The following is a 25210-nucleotide window of genomic DNA, read 5'->3' as shown; positions in this document are numbered from 1 at the left end:
TAAACTGTGGAGCGAGCAGCTGTGTACATGCACACAAGCTGCAGGGCAATTACACACATGAAGCAGTCCCCACCCCCCCCCCCCCCCCCCCCCCGACTGTTTAAAGGTAGCTTATCATGTGTTTCCTGTTGGGCTTCATGTAGCAGCAGCTGACGGAGCTCTCGAAGCCGGCAGCGTCCGTGTGTGCGGCAGTCCACTCCGACAGAAATATTTTTAGCCATGTGTTGTGTATTTTTAAGAGCCTGTCGGGATCGACAAATAAAACCTGTCGCCCTGCCCGGCCGCGCTGGAGGGGAAGGTGAGAGATTCCCGGATCAGTTGGTCTGAGTGTCTCATATTAGATTTGTGGCTCATGTGTCGCGAGGTGTCGCCCAGAAACTAAACCAAACAGACGCAGGTTTACCGTTTCACGTGAGGGGTCGTGCATCCGGATGTGGAGGATACGATGGAATGATAAGCTATTTAAAAGATATTTTAAAAGTCACAACGCAAACTGTTAAAAGTGTCAATAATCAACTTGATATTGAGAAGTTGTATTTCAAGTCGCAGATAATAGTGATTTTCAAACCTCAAGCAGAAAGAGAGAGAGAGAGAGAGAGAGTAAGAGAGAGAGAGAGACAGAGAGAGAAGTGTGTGTGGTAGGCTGAAGTAAAACAGAGCCAGAGGGTGAATTCACATGAATGAAGGCAGACGCAGTGAAAGCAGCAGAAACAGCTGAGAGACAAACTGCTAGAGGAAGAGGAGGAGGAAGAGTAGGAGGAAGAGGAGGAGCTCTCCAGGATGACAGGATTGGAACAAACACATGAAGCTTGGTTCAGACTCTCATATGATTTACATACAAATCAGAAATCATTCACTCCTCTCATGGCGCGTCAGGAGGTCAATGGCTCCGCCCTGTTCACAGACAAACAACAGGGAGGTGATGGCTCCGCCCTGTTCACAGACAAACCACAGGAAGACGATGGCTCCGCCCTCTTCACAGACAAACCACAGAGAGACGATGGCTCCGCCCTCTTCACAGACAAACCACAGGAAGACGATGGCTCCGCCCTCTTCACAGACAAACCACGCACACGCTGAACTTCAGACCGACTCAACAATTCAAAGGGTTAAGGATTTACTTTTACTTTTCCTGCAACGTTCCCATGCCATCCAGCCAACATGCAGGCCCCTCTCCTCCTCAACCAGCAGTGTTTACTGACCGCACAGGCACAGAGTCACGCTCGGCTGGTGAATTCCTGAGCCTGATTCTGCTCTGATGCCATCCAGAGGCTCTGCCACTCCGTCTGGGGACGAGCGGCTCGCCTCCGGTCCCACTTTGCTCTGTTTAGGTTGGGAGAGCTCCGTGAAGAGGCCGAGCCAGAGTTTACATTGGAAGAGTTTCACTCCAAAACACTATAAATCTATTTAGGAAAAGAAAATGAATTCCCAATGTGCGTTGCTCAATAATAATTAAAGGAAAGCTCTGGTTCTGTCTTGTGAGCGAAGCTGCTGCAGTGAGGAGCTCCAGGGTGTTTGGGGGTTTCACTTTGATGTCGACAGAAAAAGTGTCTTTGCTCTTCAGATGCTGGTGAGAGTCGGACCGGAGTTCACACAGTTCATCGCCCGTCACTTTACTTTCAAGCTGTTCCTTGGAATTAGATTCTTGAAGAGACGGAATAAGAAATTAAAAAAACACGTTGTGTACGAAGCCCTAATATAATTATACAATGATTATTAAGACAATATTATAAGACAAATCAAATCAAAATGGATATTTTACACTTTTAAAAGATACAACAGGACAAACATCATGTAAAGAAACTAACAAGCTCTGAAAAAGAAAGTGAATGAATAATGACCTGCATGACTCAATTTACATCTAAGAGAGAATAAACACTGAAAAAATAGTTGCTGCCTTGCTCATTGGCAGGTTTGGACCTTGGCCTGACCTTGGAGTGATGGCATCAGTAGTTAGTGTAGTACTGAGTCACTGAGTACTTTTACTTTGAATGGAGTAACATTCCTGCAGACGTGCTGGAACAAACCCATCCGGCCGGTTTGTCTGCATTCACATGTGTAACTCTGAGACTCTCCTCAGCTCTGTGTGTGTCTGTGTGTGTCTGTGTGTGTCTGTGTGTGTCTGTGTGTCCGAGGCTTCACTGTGACCGACAATCGACACAACATGTTGATGGTTCCAGTTCAGTCTGAATCTTTATTGTCAGGGAAAAGAGGCGTAGAGACCTTTTGAAAATTGCGTTTAAAGAACAAAGAAATTGAGTTTCCATATAAAGGGAGAAACGCTCATATTCATATCTTCTCTCTGAAGTGAATCAGGGATCTAGACATGCACTGAATCACCAGGGGGCGCATATCACAAAAAACTATGATGCATATTTGCGCTAAAGACTTTTGTCTGACACACGTACGTCCTGTCAAACGTCCTCGTGGTTCAAACGTTATATCGTGGGAGGTGAAGACTTCAGGTGCCTCCTCTTCTTTTTGTTGTTTTCCCAGCAGAACCTCTCTTTGAGTTTGAGAAAGAGTTCAATCTCAAATCAACAGCCAATTCTTTTGATTATTAACACACTATCTTTAAATTTAAAAAGCTGTGCAGCTCTGTGATGATTGACAGGTGAGATGTGAGGGAGGCTTCAGAAGGATGAGCTCTAGAAGGACTCTGAGAGAACTTCATTCGAGCGGGAGCTGCTGCACGTCTGCTCTGTGTTGAAGTGAACATGTTCAGCAAAGGATTTGAAATCTGCTGTGATTAACTGGATTATTGGAGCTTAAATCAACAGCCTTTTGTTTGTAGTGAAGCTGCAGACATCACATATGCTCCAGTGATACCCAGTAAAACAAAACGTTCACGTACTCAGTGTTTCCTTAATCTGAAACCTGAGCTGTTCAAGTCCTGCTCACTAGTTATTTTATAGAAAACCTTTTTTAGGTCAATAAGAAGTGGAGCGTCTGGTTTCAGGTTGTCCCGCCTGCTTTCCTCCAGCTGTGACCAGAGGTGGATGGTATCTAATATTTAATAAAAGAGCAATATTGACTCTGTGGCTCAGGTTTCCCTCGTGTCATTCACAGCTGTGCAGATGTGCGGTCTGGAGTTGATTGTGTGGCGAGGCTGCAGGGAGCGAACAGCAGACACACAACACTGATCCCTAATCAGTGCGCTGTTTCTCTCGGCTGTTCTACAGCTGATAGCTCAGACATCCAGCTGAAGCTTCTCACTTCACTCTGTGTGTCTGCACCATCACACTGGCTCAGTTTCAGCTTTTCATGAACCGGTTTATTGTGGGTTTTGTTTTGTCAAGTGATAAGATTTGTCCAAAATGCAAACACACCCTGAAAGTGTGGGCCGTTTCTGCCTCAAGCGAAGATAAAGAGGAAGTGATGAGGTTTTAATGGGTTTTGGTATTTCCCTTTGGTATTTCAGACTTCATTAAGGAGGATTTGAGAAAGAGAAGCTGAACGGCTGTAACAACAACCTCTTCAGGTGTAGGTCTGTAGACGCGGCCACTTCTTTCAGGAGGAAACTGTCCCGACACCAGCGATGGAAATAATGAACCATCACTTGCACTTCTGTGTGTGTCACCACAGTGGCAGCCATGTGCTACCACTTCCTCCTTGTGGCACCAGCTACACGTGGCGCCACCTGTGAGGGTTTTCAAGGTTCAGGTCTGTTCACCTGATGATTCATTTGATTTCTTTTGGTTTTATTCTGAGATTTCGGTCAAGTGACTTGAGAAGCTGCGAGAGGAGCAAAATGCAAATCAATCAAGAAAACGACCTGAAGTAAATTTCAAGACAGTTTTAGTCTAAAACACCAAGATTTGCATATTTTAACTTTTTAGTTTGAACAAATTCCATAACGTCAGTTCTGTGTAAACAAAATTTCCAGATAATCCTGATTTGAATGAATGAACGTTCGATCTGAGTCATACCGTATCATCTCCGTCCACCTTAAAGACTCCTGCAGTTGAACCAGGGTCGTTGATGTCATGGTACGGAAGCTCCACTCGGTTTCACCGCCGACCCGAGGCAGGAAGCTGCTGAGGTCGGCTGGGTTTTCCTCTGATTCACTCGTCTGACAAATGACTGCCTCAGCGATAACGAGAAAACCTCAGTGAGCGATCAGGATCCATCTGACGTTAGTTCATTTGATTTGTAAATGAGTCAAGTGGCGTCAAAAAAATGACATTACCTAAGACTACCAAGATGCATTGTGGGACAAAGTCCAATCACAGAGACAAAATAAGTTCACTTAGTGCTTGAGAAGTTCAATACATATAATATTATATATTTATATATATGTATATTTTATTAAATTTAACATTAAAAACAAACAGGGCGAGAGCTATGAGAAATGAATTTAAAAAAGGAGAGAGCGAAAATAAGGTGAAGGGAGAGAGAAACAAAAGAGAGAAAGTTTGGCAGAAGAAACCTGACATGATGAGACACACACAAACACACACACACACACACACGCACACTGCACAAAGCACATCAGATCCAGCCAACTCCTCTGATCAAACTGATAGTGTTTCCACGTAAAGTACACACACACGCACACACACGCACACACCTCTGCCAGGAATAGAGCACATCTGTCATTTCAGAGTTGTGTGTTTTTCTCTTGTATGTGTGTTTTGTGCATGTTTTTGCACATCTACGGTTAATAGATGGAAACAATGCACACGTTTACACGATTATTTGCATAATGTATTTATACAAACAGGCAAGGCTCCAGAATTAATACGTATTGCTTGCGTGTGTGTGTGTGTGTGTGTGTGTGCGCATATCGTGTTAATGTTTAAGTGTCTCTGTGATATTGCGCACTCACACAGACACACAGAGTTTATACAAGGTTAGTGTTTCACATCCAGACTTTGACAACGCCGGAGAATGGTGATGCCAAAATATTTCAATGGCCCCCTGGTGGCAGGCTGCAGTATAGGTCATAAACCCAACCATCTCCATGTTATTGGAGGGGCCATGGGTCAAACTAATAAGTCAAAGTAGGCGTCAAACACACTTTTAGTCGTGTAAATGTTTATTAAGTTTGATGAGTTATTTGCAGTTTGTAGTGAGGAGGCTGCAGCTCGGAAGTTGTTGTTCTTTCCCCGTAACGAGGACGGGTTTGAGGCCGACGGCCAATGACAAGCCTTTACCCAAACTCTATATCCGGCCAATCAGATGATCAGCTCTGTCGGCTATGTCCATTCAGATCTTGATTTCTGACAGAAGTGAGACCTCTCAGGTTTGAGCAAAACATCTTTGAACAGCCTGCCCCCAACCCAAACCTGCACCCCCCCCCCCGCTTTCTCTCTCCCCCCTCTCTCTCTCTCTCTCTCTCTCTCTCTCCCTCCCCCTCTCCCTCTCTTTCTCCCTCTCCCTCTCTCTCTCTTTCCTGTCTAAATAAACTCTTGACACGCAACTCCACTGGCTGCCTGCCGAGCTTGTCTGCTGCTGAGAGCGCCTGTCAGTCAGCACTCAGGGCTTAAAGCAGCGGCTCTGCCAGGTACTGACTGACTGGTTATTGCCTCAGTCGTTTTCTTACTGGTTTACTGACTGGTATCCAGGTATCGTAATTTGTTTATTTAGAAGCTGGCACTCTGTCACATGTTTATAAAACTTAGTGGAATAATCACTGACCCGATGAAGATCACAGTGAAACAGTTGATTACTGCATGAGTGAGAAATAAACTTATGAATACTGTGTCACTGGGTCAGCACCACTGCTTCACTGGGTCAGCACCACTGCTGCCACCGGCAATAACAAGCAACTGAGAAGCTGCTCCACCGACACTCGAAGTTGTCGGCACGTTTCTGGATCAAGACAAACGGCTGCAGGGAGAGAATTAATGAATGGAGGTTAAGTGCGAGGCTGAAATTTGCCCTCCTGCAAATTCCCGGGCATGAGCTCATTATTATTTCAAATGATCTGCTGCTTTTCTTTTTTTTGGGGGGGGGCAGGAGTTGTGTGGGTTTGGACAGAGGTTTGAAATGTTTCTGAGGTTTTGTTTGGTGCAGTGAGACGAGGAGCGTGGTGAAGACGCAGGAGGACAATGTCCACGTTGACCATGCTTGTGTGTTCGGTGTCCGCAGAGAGCTGTGTACTTGTTCTGTGGATACTTGTACCTGGAGCATGTTGACGTGTATTTAAACTGTAAAGTTGTACATGTTAAACCAGGTTTGGTGCAGATGGCTACTTGTTTATACGAAGATAACCTTTCCCACTACTTCCAGCTTGATTACTGTGTGTGTGTGTGTGTGTCGGGGGTGGGGGGGCAGTGGTTTCCTGTCCTCAATGGGTCCATGGCACGAAAGCGATAAGAGCACCGGAGCTACATTATGCTTCAAACTCCATTACAGATTACTGGCTGTTACTCAACACCCCCTCACCCCTCTTCCTCCCTCTACCTCTCTCCTGTTTCCATCCCCCTCTTCCTCCTTCTCTCTTTCCTCCCCCTCTAACTAAATCTCCTTCCACCCCTCTTTACCTCCTTTCTTTTTCCATCTCCGTCCTCCTCCCCCTCCTCCCCCCCTCATCAGTATCTACTGTATAATGACATTTAGCAGTCCCAAATTGGAGAACATGTAATCATGCAAACCTCCCAAAAGCCAGTGAAGGCATCAAGAGGCTTTGGCAGCCTTCGCCATTGTGTGTGTGTGTGTGTGTGTGTGTGTGTGTGTGTTCTTTCACACAATAATCACGCTGAATGTTTTTCCCTCTCTCTCTCTCTCTTTCTCTCTCTCTCCTTGTCTTTTCCTCCGCCGGCCTCCTTCCTCTCCTTTCTCAGCTCAGGATGCCAGAGGTTGAAAGTTTGCACGCAACGTCGCTCTGTGTGTGTGTGTGTGTGTGTGTGTGTGTGTGTGTGTGTGTGTGTGAGAGTATGCAACAGCTACAGCAAATTAGCCGTATTTCCATCTGTTGTGTTAAAGAAAGAACCTTACTGAGCTTCTAGACTAAGATTTTCTTTCTTATTTGATACAGGCGCTTATTGGCCTTAAGGGGGAACTGAGTAGACTTTGGATGGTCAAAGGTCAAGGTCAAGGTCAGGGGCTCCTCATATTGTGAATTAAACATGTCAGGGACACCTGTAGAAAGTGAATCTGCACCAGTCGAAGGAATATAGCCTCAGCTGTCTAAGCGTCCTGTGAAGCACCGGGATCTTCGTCGGTTTGAAAGAAAATTTGTCCACATTTGATGAAACGAGTTCTCCCCTTTGTCCTTCTATTTAATGAGTGATCGGTATGATCCCTGTGTCTGTGTGTGTGTGCAGGGGGGGGGGGGGGGAGGTCGTGTGCAGTATCACCTCGGAGCAACCTGCCCTTCAGACAGAGGAATGTAAACTTTGAGACGTCTCCTCCAGACTCGGCCTTATCGCTGCATGCGAGGGGTCAGAGGTCAGCAGGTTAAAGTGTGTGGGTGTGTTTAACTGTTCCAGCACCATGCATTGTAAAATATATGCATTTTCCTAGTTGGAGTTTTTTCTCATTACAGTTGTTTTCTACATTAAAAGGAGTATTATAAATACACTGTTCTGTAGTCAGCCACTAGGGGATGTCATATAGAGTATTTACACTGGTCCTATACATTTAAATTGAATATTCCAGGAAACACCTGAGAAGCGACAGCGCTGGAAGTTATCACTCAGCCCGAAGACAGAAAATCCATCGATATGAATCTAAACACTGAGGTCTGAAGATGGTGCAGCGCCTTGGACTGGAGGCGTCATAGATATATAGATAGATAGATAGATGTCTTCTGTCCTTCTGTCTGTCTCGCTCTGTTGAACTCCATGACTCTGAAATGCCTCTAAGGAATTTCTTCAAAGTTCACGATCGCTGACCTCACGAAACAGGTTGTTTTGGCTAGAACTCAAGAACTGATGCGCTAATTATGACAAAAATGTGATGACACATATATTTATTCAAAAGGTCAAAGGTGAACGTCACTGTGACGTCATGATGTTCTGCAGAGAGAACACTTTTCTGGAAATGACTTATCACACAACTGGAGGCTTCTAGGTTGTAATCGTTTCTATTTGCTCTCCCGTGGTCAGGTTGTTGTCTTTGTGTGGGCTCATCTTCGGGGCGCGGCCATCGGTGAAATAGTTGTGGTTTGTAAGGAAGTTGCAGTAACAACATCAGTGAAGGAAGAAAACAAAGTGCGATGAGAAATGTTAGAAAAACAAGGCTTCGGATGACTGGTGTTGTGAGTGAGTTTGTAAAGGGACTAAATGAAAGTTTGCAATCTATTCATATAAGTTTCTTCAACTATAAATTAATTGAGTGCTGTTATTCTCAGATGGGATTAATTCATAAATAATCAGTGCAAATTCAATTTCATCTAAAATATACTTTTATTAGAATTTATTGAATCCCTTATCATTAAAACAGCAATTTAATTTACCTCATCTTTGTTATATCTGCACATATAGAATGTTATAAATGTGTGGGTGTTGTATATCATGATGACAGTGTGTGACAGCGCCCACTACAGGGGATAAAGTGTGTTTTATTTCCAGTGTGTATTACATGTGGTCTGCGCTGAGTGGGAGCCAAGCTGAGCGAAATGTCCCGGATCAAAGCCACGGCAGAAAAACAGGAAACGACACAGTTCAGACAACAGATGATACACGTTAAAAAACACAGAGATGATTTAAAGCCCCAGAGCAAAGGGAGGCAGCGTTCGAACCCCAAACCCATTCTCCATTTCCAAACCAGACAAGGCCTCTTTCTGTGCTGCTCGACGTTCTGCTCACCGCTCATGTCCAAACCTGCAGAGAGAGAGAGAGAGAGAGAGAGAGAGAGAGAGAGAGAGAGAGAGAGAGAGAGAGAGAGAGAGAGAGAGAGAGAGAGAGAGAGAGAGAGAGAGAGAGAGCATGAGTGTCTGTGATGCTGATCTCCTGTCACACACACACACAATCCCCCGCCTCCCTCCTCCCTCCTCCCTCCTCCCTCCTCCCTCCTCCCTCCTCCCTCCTCCCTCCTCCTCCTCCATCCTGCTGCAGTCCAAAGCGATGAAGAACAATGACTCCATTCAGCTCTTGGGTTTCAAAGTGGAGAGAAACCACAAAGTGCCTCAGAGAGCGGGTGTTGGGAGATGGAGGGATTGGAGGGGGAGGAGAGAGAGAAGGAGGGCGGGTGTTTTCGCAAATATGATAAATATGATAGAGAGAGAGGAGACGGGGAGGTGGGGGGTGGCGGGTTGAGGGGCTCGCACCAGCCCAAGAGGATTTGCCACGTTGTGGGTTTGAGTGCCATCGCTTTTATTTGTTCTTACCAGGAATCAAAAGGTTTCAACATTAAGGATCTAGTTTTGATTTTTTACATCATCGATCAATCTCCGAATATGAATCAAAAAGAAAAGCATCAACTTATCATATCACTACAGAGGGAAGCAGCCAGTTTTTGTAATAAATGTTTGAACAGGGTTTCCAAAGGGCCGTCAAACATCTGTAAATACGTTCAAATATGATTTATTAGGTCTTAAAAACAGGGCTAATGAATATTCAAGTTCCTATTTGCAGGATCTGTAATCTCAGAAAACATCAGGCTCGGGTCCGGTTCAGCTAATTCTCCCTCGGGCTCAGTCGGGAAAGGTTTGGCCCGAGCTGCACTCTAACGTTTAGGTAGTTCGCCATCATGTCAATATCCAAACTCTCTAAAAGCACTTTTAGCTCCTTTACAACCCTGTAAACTCACTGTCGGGACATCTGAGCACCATTAAAGTCCAGCGTGGAACCACAAGAGCATTTGGTATAAACAGGCTTTGTTGGTAACGCTTTTTGATCAGAAAACGAAACTGGCGAATGGGACGGACCGAGCGCTTCAGGGCCTCGTCTTATTTGTGAAGACATGGGAGGAGAAGAGGTGGGGGGGGCCTGTGGTGGTGGTTCTGGGGGGGTTCTCCTATTTTATGAGGGCTCTGGTGGTTGGTAGGAGTCAGCTGTTCCCTGTTAAACCTCCACACTCAGGGTAGGGGGGGGGGGGGTAAATGAAGTGGTTTTTATTCACCATGTCAGAGAGCAGCCTGGAAGTCCCTCAGGGCACCTGCCTCGGTCCTCTCAGGTTTTTTCTGTCTTTGTTTATGTAGTATTTGTCTGTGTACTTCTTTCAGAATAATTAGTATTTTTCCTTTGGAAGCCAGCTTGTCTTTTTGTCTCTTCTTTCTCCCTTTGTGTCGTACTTTCTATTTTTATACCTCCCACGCCTCTTTCATTTCGTCGGCCTTATCTTAATCAAACTTCTTTCTCACCATCTCCCCTCTGTACTAAAATATCTCATTGTTCCTGCACTGTGACGCTGAACCACTAAACCAGATCGCCTTCGGCTATGAGTGTACACGAGTGTGCGTCAGACGCCTAACTCCGGGCATGCCCATACAGACCCCCCCCCCATCACACACTTACACCAAAACCACAGAAAGGCAGCAGTGAAACCCAAGACAAAGACGTACACTCTCGAAAATTCTTGTGTCTAGTTTCGGGTAACATACATCTTAACTCAATATTTGTAAACAACCCACACACCACATGTTGTTTGTTTATGCATATGCACGACTGGTTCGTATTTGCACTTGTTATCGTTATCCAGAGCCGCACATTGTGATGAAGTGTCTCATTTAGCACAAGTTGGGTCCTGCTCCGTCTCCGCTTGGACCTTCGTCACTTTTAATGACCTTGTATGTCACTTTTTCTTCCGGTGGAGGAGTGTTTTCTAAATCTCGTCCCCAGGTGTCGTCTGCTGATGAATGATATTATGTGTAAGAGCTGTCCGTTACTCCTACAACTCGAATGAATGTGTGTGTGTGTGTGTGTGTGTGTGAGGTCGGGTTACAGAAGCGATGTCACACCAGGTGTGGCTGCACATCAACACCAGGTGATTTCACAGGTTTCGTCAGAGAGCAGATCTAGGTTAACGGATCCTCGAGGAAATGATTCATAAGAATAAAGTAGAAATTGGTGATTAACATTTTTTCAAAGCCTGTTTAGTATTATTACCATATTGCACAAAAGGCACGGAAAAAATTTCCACAAAACCTGGTGGAACACGGGGCAAGCAGATCAAATAAAGGCATTGATCTGAATCAACATTTTTATTGATTTTCCACGGAATACTAGATGTAATATCAAATCTCAGCCTATTTAGAGGACTGATATTTATGAATGTGTTGTATTTGGTGCCATTCTAGTTATAAAATACAGTATATCTCTCTCTCCAGTGTAATTAGAGGTTGTCAGGATCTGTGAGCTCTGGTTAGTGTGTGCATCCAGGCTGTCTTTGGAGTTTTACGATGTCGTATTACTGTTGATAATTATTATTATTAGCCGTGGGATCTCTTAAGCAAACAGCCCAGGTTGTGGTGTTGCCGTTGGCCGGCAGAAGAAAAGAGGATTCAGTATTTAAATTTGAAATGTGAGACTGCATGAAATCCATTGGCTCTGTTGTGCTTTGCCATAAATCACGTTGCAGTCTGAGCCGAGCGCGTCGTGGGAGCAGTAAAACATTTGGCAGCGCGCGGGGGGAGTGAAGGAGCCCGGGATTAACAATGAGTCTGTTTTAACATGAAGCTGTTACTCAAGCTCGCATGTTGACGCAACACACAACACATGACAGGAAATCACCACAGATTCGGAATCTGAAAGACGGGAGGTTTTAAAGCTGATTTTTAAAACCGGTCTGTGTGTGAGGAAACAGACGAGTGCAGCTTTTCAGCAAAGATCTGGTCTAGAATTTAGATTTGCATTTGTTTTATGAAAAAGAAATGTTGAAAATTCAGAGCAGGCGCAAGAATGTTTTACATTTATACAAATCTTAATCGTCAAGTTTCCATCCCCAAAAAACTAAAAAGGTGTAAATTAATCTGAGTTTTCCTTCCTTATTTAAATTGATTTGACAGTTTAGCTGTAAAATGTTATTCCTCTGCAGCTCCCTTAAGGAGTTGATCATCAGCTGAGAAGCAAGGAGGCGTCGGGCGAGTGCTCCTCTGTCTTGGTTTGTGTGGTTCAGGGATCAAACCAACATTCATGCAACTTATGTGATAACGTCTGGGAGGAAAATCGCCTCCAGATCTGAGGAGCAGAGTTGGATCATCATCTTTTCCAACTTTTCTGGACATTTCACTTGGGGGCTCGCAGGTTAGGTTCTGGAAATGTCTGGGCAACTGATTTTTGTCTTGCCCAGACAGCTGCTGCTGCATGTTGCTGCTGCTGCTGCATGTTGCTGCTGCATGCTGCATGTTGCATGTTGCTGCATGTTGCTGCTGCTCTCACTGCTGCATGTTGCTGCTGTATGCTGCTGCTGCATGTTGCTGCATGTTGCTGCTGTTGCTGCATGTTGCTGCATGTTGCTGCTGCTGCTGCTGCATGTTGCTGTTGCTGCTGCTGCTGCTGCTGCATCAGTATTTCTGGAGCCTGAGCTCTTGGGGTGGCCACCCGCCAACATGTGTGGAACCAGTGAAACAAAGCTTTGGGAAAGTGAGCGGCATGCAGCACCATTAATCAGAGTGAATCAAACAGACAGCGGTGTAAATCAGCGCGAGAGGGCATCTCAGTGTAATAAAGTTTCTCTCCGTCTCTTTAACTGGTGGATTTATGTGTCTCACCAAAACAAAACCCTCGTCTTTCTTTTCTTTCTCCAGCAGAAATTGTTCCAACGGTTCCATAACTCAGATTACGTGTTCCCTTCATATTTTTATGATCAATCCAGCAGCTCTGTGTTATTCTTCTGCAAACGTTGAGCCTGCAGCCGCAGAATTTACATTTCCTGGCACGGCGTCCTCTCGCATCGACCTTTGTGTAAACGCTGGCTTTTTGAAAGGTCTTTCCACCTGGTCGTCCTCACGCAGGAAGCAGCGATACAGAGCGTGTGTCCAGTTTGAACCACGGCGCTGAAGTTCCTCCGCCTCTGCTCTGTTGTGTGGAACCGACCCATCTGGTTCTGTTGTTCCTTTGTTGCATGTTTCTGTCTCTTTCTACCAGATTCTCTCGGTTCTTTTACAGCCCGGACAGACTCTCTCCTGTCACTGGGTTCTGATCATATTTACCAGTTCATGTGGTCGCCTCGTTCATGTGGCTCAACCAGGATGTCACGATTAGAATAGTTTAGACATTTGGGGAAATAGGATTAACTCGTCCTGCAGCCGTCCCCTAACTGGCCTCTGATGATTTAATATTGAAACCATATTAGTTTGAACATTCATAATTGTTGTGGGGGAAGCTGAGGGCTCTGTCTATCGCCTGATCACTTGTGATGACGTCATTATGTTGCGTGTGGTGGCACCAGAGCATTTCCCTCATCTGCCTGCAGGAGATTGTTGTTTGCATAATGCGGTTTAAATCGATCTCAAATAAAAGCATGATATTTAGACCACAGTAAAATTACTATCATTGCTTTGTTTTATATATATTTCTTTTTATAGACCAAACAAGACAAAGAAAATGATTACTAGTTGCAGCTTTAAACTCGTGTCAACATTTTAGAGACTTGTTTGCCTTTTCAAAATCCTTCTTTCCGTGGTGCTGTGTGTGAAACAGCTGCAGCTTCAGCTCAGTCGATTCCATATGTTGGTAAAAGAGAGAAAGTCTTAAAGCGTATATGAAAGCCTCAGGGTTCCCAGCGTCAGAGCTTCACACTCGCCACTGAGAGCGAGTTCATGCGAGGTTGAGAGAGAACGCTTGATTTGTGTCGAGGCTCCTAAAAGACCAGGATTGTTTGGTTTAAGTTAAGCCCCTGGATTGAATGTGTCTTCAGAAATGTGGAAATACATATTCCTGTCCTCTGTTTCACTGCAGCAGCGAGCAGAAAGAAACCAGGGAACATTTGAGCCTCGACACAAACCTCAGAGATCATGAAAGATTAGAAATGACAGTTTCTCCCTGAATCACGAATCAAAATAAAAGGCTCTCGCTCTCAAACATCAAACTTCTTGACGTCTCCCATCTGTCCCTGCTGATTAAAGAGCCTCCAAAACTGAAATAAATAATAAATGAAACCGCTTTCCACTCGCTCAGCCGTCGTTTTGAAACGGCAGTGGACGAGAAGAAATTAAAAAACCACATCGACTGAAGAAATGTCTTTACCAGTCTGTTGCAAAACCATAAATCTTCTGCGTTTTATGTTGGACCAGTAAGTGTCCGTTTAATCTGCCGCTGCTCCACATGCACTGGGTAGAGTTTGAAGCACAAACTCTGCTTTAAGTTGTCGGTTTAAGAAAGTCTTACACATCCAGGAACCTAAAAAAAAGAAAACAGACCAGAGTTCAGGTAAAATGTTAAAATCGTACAAATCTTAGTGATGATCACTCAAAATGTCGTTAGGGAACATTCTCAGAATAAAAAAGCCCCGACAAGCATTTCACACTGGTTTCTTGTTTCTTCTCTGCATGAGCCATTAATAAAATCAAGTTCCTCTAAGTCAAACCTCCTCAGTTTGTTTAAGAATAGAAGTACTCCAAATGAAACATCTATTTGTTGCACAACCCTCCCTTCAAGTTGTTCTCAATTCAAACATAATGCGTGTCATGGGTTTACAACTTGCTTCCTAAAGAAACAGCTCCAAACAATTGTTCCTATAACTTTTAATCTGACAGTTATTGTCCATTATTCTGAAATGACTGGCGAGGATCTCGTGTAAGAAGCCGATCGATGGAGTCTCGTCCGTCGACCACTTCACACGAAGTCTCGTCTTCCAGAATCTGCGGCTCCCCGCTGAGCTCAGTCCACAGGAAGACGTAAAAAAACAAAACACCAAGGCCAACGGGTAATTTTGTGGCTCTGCCTGTTATCCTTGTTTAGCCTGGGCTGAGCCAGCCTCCACCCTGAGACAGTGTATGTCTGTTTGTGTGTGTGTGTGTGTGTGTGTGCGTGAGAGAGAGAGAGACTTGTTACTTTGCACATGTTATCTCAGCATATTAATTTGAGTAACTTTAAAAAACAAGATTGTGATGGTGCATAATCCACGCTGGTGACACCTAGTGGCCGGAGGCAGAATGTTTTCTGTCCTCACATCCAAGTCTTGTGAACAAAATATCTCAAGAAAAGCTTCAAGGAAATTCTTCAAATTTGGTAAAACCGTTCAGTGGGACTGGAGGAGGGAATGATCAAATGTTTGTGGTCAAAGGTCAAAGCTCAAGGTCGCGGTGACCCTGAGAGCTGATTGAAATACCTCACACTTGTACCTTTGACTTCTTTCGGAGTCGAACACTTAGAGAATAGATTTGATCAAAAAATGACTAATGCTGGAAAAGAAGAGCACAGCAAAAATGAAATGTTCATAAATGTGTCCGTCCTCCTCCTCATCACTCCATCATCATCTGAATTGTTCAGATCCACCTGCTTCCTCTCAGAGGATATTTTCGGCTGCTGGGGTCAGTTAGTTTTCTCTCTCGGTGATGAGAAGCGCCCGCTTAGTGCCAGAGGAGGAAGAGGAGGAAGAGGAGGATGGGTTCAGCGACAGTGTCAGTGACAGGAAACATCAGGCAGCTCCACCCTGATAGAGAGAAGAGATGTTCCTCATTTCTGCTGTTCTCACTTCACACTTTTCATTTCAACAGATCCGTCACTCGGCTGCTTGCAGAGTCGATGTCGCACAAAACCGTTTCCGCTTGTTTCACAGATTTGTGGACAAGAGTAAAAGTTGTTTCTCAAAGTTCTTTCACTTCCTGTTTTTCTGTTTGTGGACGAAAAATGCAAATTGAAAATAAACTGTTGATGATTCTGATTCTGATTCTGATTCTGATGATGATGATGATGAATTCCCTGTTCTGCGTTTTGCAAAGTACAAAGTGTGACATGTTTCCTTCCTCTTCACCTCCAGCCACCATGAAGAAAAGCCAGGGCGGCTCCAGCTGGACGAGCGACGGGAACCTGTTGCTTGGGGGAAAAGTCCAGAATGCGTTGACTCCCATCTCCACGACCATCTCCTCCTCCTCTTCCTCCTCCACGCCCTACTGCTCCCAGATGACCTCCATGGACGGAGTCAGCTTCTCTGAGGGCGACCTGCTGCTCCAGGTAACACCTCACTGGGAAACATACGAGTCCTGCTTCACTGAGACTTGTTTGTCTGATGCAACACGGCCCCACGTGATAACAAAGTGGCCGTGAGACGTGTCCAAGCTTCTGTCGGCTCCCGAACACGAGCTGAAACGCAGCTGGAGCAGAGGTTAGCTGGTGTAGGGAGAGCCGTGCCACCAATCACAGGAGAAAACCTCTCAACGCCGCATGAAACTGCAAGATTCAGCTTTGCCAAAGTGCCATGAAAAGCCACCGGATGAATGTTGGCAGCACATTCTCTGGTCAGATGAAACCAAAATGAATGTGTTTGGATCGGAGGAGCTCCAGCGGGTTTGGTTCGGCCCGGACGACCAGGGATCTGTAAACGCCGTCTGTGGATCAATGACATTTATAGACTTAAGGAATCAAATCTAATTATTGACTTTAGTTGCAGTCGGATATTCAACATGAGCCTTTTAGTAATGTTTAATATCTTGAATTGGCTTCTTCTTCATCTTTAACTTGACAGGATGTTGTGTTCTGGTCCACAGGCGCTGAGCGGCTTCGTGCTGGTGGTGACGGCTGAGGGTTACGTCTTCTACATGTCCCCGACCATCCAGGACTTCCTCGGCTTCCACCAGGTAAGAGCACCAACAGTCAGAGTCTGCACTTCTTCTTCAGGGTTGAGGAAGTTATGCACAGCTCTGTCTTACTGTAACTGGAACCCACTTCCCCCTGTGGACGAGAAACACATGAGAGTCTGTTGAGTGGGACATTGGAGATGTTTAGAATTGATCGCGCATGTTTGGGTGATTTGTTTTGAATAGAAATCTTGTGTCGGCTTCGAGGTCACGTGAGGAAAACGTGTTTTCACTTTATCGACCTCCTGACCTCTGCTGTTCCTCATAAAACCTCCTTTTCAAAAGATCTGAGCACTGCAGGGATTGCAGGAGTCCTACTGACTTTCATTTTGTGTTCCTGCACAATAACAGTCGCACAGATTCGAGTCTGTCACAGTGAACATTGTGTTCTTCTTATGTCAGTTAGAGGCTGTGACTGTCTCCAAGCACACCCACGTTCCTCCTCCCAGGATTCAGACCTAGAAGACAAAAATAACAAGTTATAAACATTAGGAAACAGAGAAGACGAAAATATAAACATTTAATAAATGTTGCATTGACAAAAAACAGGGAGACCAAAGAGATAAAACATTTAAAAACACTGTGTTGCTCCTTTAGAGAATGAAAAACTAGAGGTCGCAGCTTTTCCACGACGATCTGAAGTCAGGATGCTAATCAGGGAAGGAAACGATTCCCCAGCTGCTTGGACTGTTTACCACTGTTGTAAACTTTATTTATAGAGCGGCTCTAAGCGCAGTTACAGAGCGGGGACCAGAAGAGACGAGCTGCAGATAAAGAGCAGACGGGCGAGATCGCACCGCAGATAGAAAAAGAGGAAACTGATGAAGCTGATTTGTCGATGCCAATGTGCAGCTTGTACTTTATTTTGAGTTTCAAGGAGATGAAACGTGAAATTAGCTCTGAGGTATTGGAGGCACTTCATTCTGTCTCTGCAGTGATTTCAAAACAACAACTCACAAACCTCTCGTGCTGACAAATCCAGACTTGAGGCGTGTTTTGAACTCGGAGAAGCCATTTGTCAGCTCCGACCGACAAGCGGCTTTGTCTCTGGTTTGTTTGTCATCGGTTGAGTAAGAGACCAAGCGGCGAGGTGTGGTCCGCTCAGCACCTCGCTCCTGGAGCACAACAGGGTCTCTGTGTTTTCCAGCCTTAAATCAGTGGCATTCATCCGCCGGGGCATTGTTCCCGCTGCGGAGTGTTTACACTCACATCATCGGTCCTGAACGCAGCTCGCCAGTGCAAACACGGGTCGGGATGGAGCTCGCCACCCAGCCGAGGACTGAGGGCGGCCTGGAGGAGGGCCAGTCTGAAACATGTGCGCCAACACACACAGGCTGCCATTCCATTATTTAACATTTGTTATGATCACATGTGCTCGCCGTGAAGAGCCAGTGGTGACAGACAGAGACGTCACATGATTTTCTTTGACATGCAAAGGTCACATCTTCTTGATAAGGATAAATCAAGTTGGATTCTTTTATTTTGAAAGCCTCTGTGTGGAGTTTTGAGGGACTTTTAATCGTCAGACTCACGCATTTAACATTTTAACCAAACAAAAAATATGGTTTAAAGTTTTCATGATGAGTAACTTGTGTTTCCAGTCGGACGTGGTCCATCAGAGCGTCTTCGAGTTGATCCACACCGACGACCGAGCTCTGTTCAGACGACAGCTCCACTTCGCCCTCAAGCCCAACGCCAGCCAATCGGACGGCGGCGTGGACAGTCCCGGTGAGTGACCATAGGAGAAACGCCGACCCCGGCTTCACCGCCAGCTCCCTAACCATGTGAATATCATGTTTACAGGTGAGAACTCTGCAGAGATCACCACCGGCGTGATGAACTACGACCCCCAGGCCATCCCCCCAGAGAACTCCTCCTTCCTGGAGAGGAACTTCTGCTGCCGATTCCGCTGCCTCCTGGACAACTCCTCCGGCTTCCTGGTAACCGCCATCGATCACCTAGATGAACGCACGTCTTCCTCCTCACCTCTGCTTGTGTGTGAACTTGTCTCGTGTCCGTCTTCAGGCCCTGAACTTCCGCGGACGCCTGAAGTTCCTCCACGGTCAGAACCGGGTGTCGGAGAACGGGACTCTGGTGCCACCGCAGCTCGCTCTGTTCGCCATCGCCACGCCGCTGCAGCCGCCGTCCATCCTGGAGATCCGCACCAAGACGCTCATCTTCCAAACCAAGCACCAGCTCGACTTCACGCCCATGGGCATCGACACCAGGTACACACACACACACACACACATACACACTGACCCCCAGCTCTAAGACCCAGTCTCTCATGTTGTTGTGTTTCTTGTCCACAGGGGTAAAGTGGTGTTAGGGTACAGTGAGACAGAGCTGTGCACCCGGGGCTCAGGCTACCACTTCATCCACGCTGCAGACATGATGTACTGCGCCGATAACCACATTAAAAGTAAGTTCCCACAAACACCCACAGGTCTGTGAGTGGCACCTGTTTAAAGATGACTCTCTCTCTGACTGTTTTTTGTCTGTGTCTTGTCCAGTGATAAAAACCGGAGAAAGCGGCTTCACCATCTTCAGACTGCTGAAGAAAACGGGGTTGTGGGTGTGGGTCCAGGCCAACGCCAGGCTGGTGTTCAAAGGAGGGAAACCGGACTTCATCGTGGCGCGGCAGAGAGCTCTGACGTGAGTTAACACCCAAAGAGCCGGAGGGGACGTCCCATCATTTACCACAATTATTACTTGTTTAAATAAACAGTCGCTTGATTAATTCTGTTTTGAATCCAACAGAAATATTTGCCTATTTCAGCTTCTTAGAAGTAATTCAAACTTTTGGGGATTAATTGTTTTGTAACGTCTTCTAAAATCCACACGTTTCAGTTTGAAATAATAAACAGCAGAAGACTGGTTCTGTTATTGTTTCATGTAACAATGTTTTTTCTATTTTCTGCAGAAATGAAGAAGGAGAGGAACAGCTACGTCTCAGACGCCTGCAGCTGCCGTTCAACTTCACCACCGGGGAGGCGCTGCTGTACGACAACACCCCGACCGTGGACATGCCCGACATGCCCGACATGCCCGACATGTGCTCCAGCCCCAAGCAGAGGAAAATAGACGAGTTCTCCGTCAGCCCCAACTCCATGCTGGGCTGCATTCTGAGGCAGGACCAGTCCATCTACTGTGAACACAACCCCAACTCCATGAGCTCCCTCAACGACGCCGCCTTCAAGGACACGCACGCCACCGTCAGCGTGCCCGGAGACATCTGGCCCCACGCTTCACCCAAACCTTTGGGGAATCTGATTAAGTCGGAGGCCATGGTTCAGAACATGATGGAGACGCTGCAGCAGATCCTCGGGGACAGCAACGTGATCGGCACGCTGGACGTGGAGCCGGAGGAGATCAGGAGCTGGGAGACCATGTTGCTGAGGATGAGCTCCAACACGTCTGAAATGAGCGAGGACCTGAACGACATCCTCAACAACGACATCCTGTCGTACGTGGAGGAGCAGCTGCAGAAGGAGAGCGGGTTCAAGCTGCCAGATCAGCTGGACATCCCAGCCTCCCTCTCCACTCTGGACCACCCGATCCAGAACCCCAGCCTGGCTGTGGAGCAGAACTTCGGGTGGCCCCTGGAGCCTCAGAGCCAGCTGATCTCAAACGGAGGTCCGATGATGAACGGACAAACGGTGCCGGTCCTGGAGACGATGAAGCTCACCCACATGGATCTTCCTCAGTTGGGGTCTTCTGCTCTAAACGGCCCCACCCTTCAGCAGATGGCCTCCCAGCAGATGCTCCCCAATCCTGTCGGCCTTGGCATCGCTCCGGTGACCTTCAACCCCTCGCTGGTGGACTCTCGTGTTCAGACACAGAACGAACTGAGGAGCTTGCAAGTCGCTGCCAAGGAGAACAACCTGGGAGCGTTCAGGCAGACCAATCAGCTTCACCCAAACCTAGTGCCGAACCAGGTTCAGATGATGATGCCCAGCGCGCCGATCGGCCTCCAGGACCAAAGCGGAGACAGAAAGTTAAACCCTGTGTTCAACTTCGTGGGAAACCGATGGAACTCCTCCATCCAAAACTCCAACCAAGTCAACAGCTTTGCTCAGACTTACACCCAGAATATTTCAGAGGAACCAGGTTTCCCTGCAGCTCCTCCCCCGTCCAGCTGCCTGCAGGGCCACTTTGAGCTTCACACACACCACAGCGAGAATCAGAGACAGTCTTGGCAGCTGGAGCAGCAGCAGCAGCAGCTCATGTCCGGTGGAAGCCAACAAATGGCCGCCTGCCTCAACCAAATGCCAGGACTTCAGAGGAACCCTCTGCCTGGAGTCGCTGCACCACAAACCACTGTCAACGGCAGACCAGTGTTCAGGTCTCCAGAGACTCCCACTGTACCTTTTGCTGTTCAGCAGAACCTGGAGCCGCCGCCTCCTCTGGCACCTTCGAGCAGTTGTATGTTCGGTAACGCCCCGGTGTCTGTGCCTGTGAACGGACTGCCCCTGGGTCAGGTGAACGCCTGCAAGCAGATGAACGCAACCGGCAACAACCAGATCCTCTCCAATCCCGCCTGCTTCTACCAGGGAGGAGGCTCGGTGCTGGGCATGCCGGCGTTACCGAACCCCGATGAGGCGGCGCTGTCCTGCCAAATGCCCGCCAGCCTGGACCTGAACGACCTGTTGGTGCAGCAGCAGCAGCAGCAGTATCTGAACTTCACTGAACAGACGCAGGTAAGAATCCTTTCAACTGACTTTTAGTTATGAGGTTTCTTTATCATCTTCTTGATTCCACACCTCAAGCTGTCAGATGTCCTCACCTGTCCCGGTTCTTCCTCCCAGATCAACAGCCGCCCAGTCCTCGGGAACAAAGGCTTCCCGTTCCCCTCGCTGCCCGGCGACACCTTGTACTACTCCGAGAACAAATAGGGACGAGCCGCTGGCCACCCGGCCCGAGAGGAAAACTAGACTCCTGTCTCTAAACATGAAACGGAATAGACTGAACAACAGAAACGTGCCCCTGGACAGGATGAGGAGAGAAAACAGGACACGTCCCCCTCTCTCTTTTTCTTTATTCTCCCAATTAGGACAGAGTGATGAAAGCTTTAAAAATTCAAGTGTGGCTGAGGACGGCTGGTTAGTGGTCGAGGAGGAGGAGACGTCTCCTGAGGACGGAGGAGAGTTTGTTTTCATGGAAGAAGAATGAAATCTTTTCTTGGAGCTGATTGGATTGTACCAAAAAAACTTCCTCAGTGATTTGTTATGTGCAAAGTTTGAGAAATAGTACGTTTGGCAAAACACTGTCACAGGATTGGCTGCAGCTCAACTGGTGTCAGCCAATCACCACACAGCACTTCTGAATCGTCCCACCTCCTCTCAGTGTTGACCAATGAGAGAAGAACTTCAGTAAATTCACTGTGGTGGAGATAAAAAGCAGCTAATTCTGCTGACGCTGCGTGAACAGCGGGTGGTGTCTCTCCACAAGGAGGCAGCAGTGTGCCCGTTCTACACTCTGTGCAAATTGGAGATGTTTAAAGATGAGAAAAGACTCGAAGGAGGAAGTAGAACTGGTTTCTTTGGGCGAATGTTTCTCCGGTCTGGTCCCTGAGCTCCACTGTCCCACACACAGTGGATCAGATCAACCCACACGTGGAGTCAGAGGCCGGATGCCGACTCGACCTCCTGCTCTTCCTCTTTTCTACTTTCTCAGAAGGATGAAATGTGTTGACGTCTTCTTGTTTTGCTGTTTTTCAAATTGCGTCTCGATTAAGTTCATTTCAACTCTTTACTGTCCCACTGAGGGAGATTTGCTTTGCAGACAGGGTATGTATAAATATATATATATACACATATATATATATCTTTAAAAAAAGAAAAAAGAAACGCACAATGAAATCACAGCATCATCCTACTAACAGACCGTTTTTTAACAAGATGATCGAGTGAAACCAGCTGCTTGTTAGTTCGTCTCTAGATTTTTTTAAAGCAGTCCGATCTTTTTTCACTGAGCCAGTTCTTCTTCTTCTGTTCTTCAATATTTCTGTGTCGTTGTTTTCTTGTTATAGAGGAAAAACAAATGTAGACAGTGCCTTAACCCGACAGACTGTTTGAAACCTTTAAGGGACAGTCTGTCAATTATCTGCAATTTAAAAAAGAAGCCTTTCCATCCGGACTAGGAGCAGAGAAAGGGCGTGGTGGAAATTGGTGTTTGAAACCAAAGTGAAACTCGCCCTCGCCTTAACTTCACTCGCCAGTTTTTTAAAGATTTATTGCACTATTCCCTTTATTGCCAAAGCATAGTGAAAATAATTCACGAATACTTTTATCAGAGAAAAGTTCCTACAGGTTTGGTGATGATAGATGCAAAAATACAAACAAGATGCTCTTATAAAGTCATTCTAATGACTTATTATTTTAATAAAGCCCAAATTAAATGGATAATAAATATCTATTTCATTAATATTGTATTTAAAGTCGAACTACACTTCCTCAAATAGCAGAACCTGAAAATGAAAAACCAGAATGTTTCCGATACTTGTATTTTATTCTCAGCTTTCCGTTTTCTTCTTCTTCGCTCTGTGTCTTGTGCTTTATGTATCAACGCTGATCGTCCGGCGGCGAGAACGCAGAAGTAAAACAGTGAAAGGCAGCTATTGTATATTTTAAACGAGGAAAAAAAATGGAAAACACTTTGCAAGTTAAACAAAAACACACACACGACAGGGTTGGAAACGTCAAGTGCCTTTTTAAAACGAGCTCTTCTCGATTGTCTGTGGATCTTTACTCAGCACGTAGATTGAAAAGAGACGCTGAGTCACACCTGGCTTCATCCAGGACTGAGCCGTAAAATCACTTTTCCTCTTCAGCACTTCTGAACCTTTGATAACAAACACTTAGTTGTGAAGCAGACTTTAGCAGATTGCTCACAACCAACTTGAACACTTGACTTGAAAAACCCCAAACAAGTCGGTGCAGCCATGTGTGATGCTTGATACTCGAGGATACCAAAGGGACAAATCAGACTCAGATCTACGGATTCACTGATTTCTATAGTTTGTGGAAACACAGAGAAACGACGAGAGATGGACCAGAATGATTGTATTTGTAGTTTCACGTAGAAAATCTCGCGTCGAGCTGCGTTCATGTCACACGGGGAGTTTGTGGTCGATGGTTTCCAACATGTAAATTCACAGCAACATGTAAAAAGTCAGGAACTTCATCCAGCTGTTTTTCAAAGAAGCAAACAAATGAATTAAATGCAGCAGAACTTTTATCTCTCTATATTAGCACAGCACTTTATTTTGAACCTTTTTAAAAGAGCTGAAAAATACTCAACTTGTTTGACAGTCGATTTAAAAATCTGCGTTTTCTCTTCATTATCCGCTCGTGGATGTTGACGCTGTTTACATGTTGGAAATCCTCAAATGTGACACGAGTCTGTTTTCTCTGAGGGTCGTTCAGCTGCATTATGGGTAATGTAGTAAAGCACGGACTGGCAGTGAGAACAGTGGAGGCAGATTGAGTTTAAAGTTGCTTCGGCTTGTATCTATTATTCTTTAATAGCCATATATGATCTAACTCTGCAGCGATGCTTCAGTGAATCTCCTGAAAAGGCCAAAAAGTTTGTTTGTTTGTGTTCAAGGCACCAAAATAAGATTTGGATTCGGTATTTGAAAGTAAGGATTTGGAATAATAATCGAAAACCGAGCCGAAGCAGTTGTAAAATAGAAGAAATTTAAATAAAGTCACACAAACCCCCCAAGATTTTTTTTTAAACATCAGCAGCGAGCAACTACAACAAAAGTAACTGAGCTTCTTTGTCGTCAATTCAGCAAAAGTTCGTAAACCATCACATGTGGATGTTTCCTCATCGGAGGCCAAATATTTAAGACTCAGTACAAAATGAAGCGTTTCGTTCTCTCTCTCTGTTTCACTGCATATAGAAATTTAAATATATATTGTTGCTTGCTTCTAGATAAAAAAAAAAGACAAAGCCATTGTACTTTTATTTTTTTTTCAAATTCAAGGCTCCAAAATGCAGTATCTTTGTGTACCTTGTATATAAATATCTATATTTGTCTTCTTAATTTTTTCAAAACCCCAATACGTCATATAATGTGTATTTTATCATAATAATGGCTTAACCTGACTCACAACTATAATTTTTTTGTACATTGTCTGCACAGCATACTCACTTGTAATCTCTTGTTATGATGGTTTTTACTTTGTAACTTTTCAACTTGTTATATCTTGTGGATTTGCCTTCAATATTTTTGCTTCTAACAGTGTATGAATGTTGAGTCAATATGTTCCTGCTCACCGTATTAAAGGTGAAGTGATCACACGCTAACGTTTCCACCACTTTGTGTCAAGTTCACATCAATATACCTTTTTCCTTTGTGTCTGCCCCTGTTGGTCTTCTACTCTTCAGGATTATCCAAGCACTTTAGCATATTATCTATTTTTTACACTTATTCTTCATAATCCTAGTGTTGGTGTTGTTGGTGTAATGGCGTCCAGTGGCCACTAGATGCTGCTGTCGGCCTGTTGGCAGCTGTTCCATGAGTTCAGTGTAACAATACATCTTCTCCCAGTTAAGCCTTTAATTGTTTTT

The 25210-nt window shown here is 45.6% G+C and overlaps 1 protein-coding gene across 1 annotated transcript in view; it reads left to right on the top strand.

Moving 5' to 3' along the window:
• LOC133933712 (aryl hydrocarbon receptor-like) overlaps positions 1-24941 on the top strand; it is a 49731-nt gene extending 24790 nt beyond the window's left edge. Inside the window, exons 3-11 of the mRNA XM_062380896.1 lie at positions 15814-16007; positions 16541-16630; positions 18232-18358; positions 18434-18570; positions 18656-18858; positions 18943-19052; positions 19144-19285; positions 19554-21330; positions 21439-24941. Of these exons, the coding sequence (XP_062236880.1) occupies positions 15814-16007; positions 16541-16630; positions 18232-18358; positions 18434-18570; positions 18656-18858; positions 18943-19052; positions 19144-19285; positions 19554-21330; positions 21439-21525 (2867 nt within the window). The 3' untranslated portion in view covers positions 21526-24941. The remainder of the gene's footprint in view (positions 1-15813; positions 16008-16540; positions 16631-18231; positions 18359-18433; positions 18571-18655; positions 18859-18942; positions 19053-19143; positions 19286-19553; positions 21331-21438) is intronic.
• The last annotated feature ends 269 nt before the right edge of the window (positions 24942-25210 follow it).

The sequence above is a fragment of the Platichthys flesus genome, chromosome 22 (assembly GCF_949316205.1).
Source record: "Platichthys flesus chromosome 22, fPlaFle2.1, whole genome shotgun sequence".
NCBI classification, from domain to species: Eukaryota; Metazoa; Chordata; class Actinopteri; order Pleuronectiformes; family Pleuronectidae; genus Platichthys; species Platichthys flesus.
The sequence above is the reverse complement of the archived record's forward strand: the minus strand, read 5'-3'. Positions and strand labels throughout refer to the sequence as shown.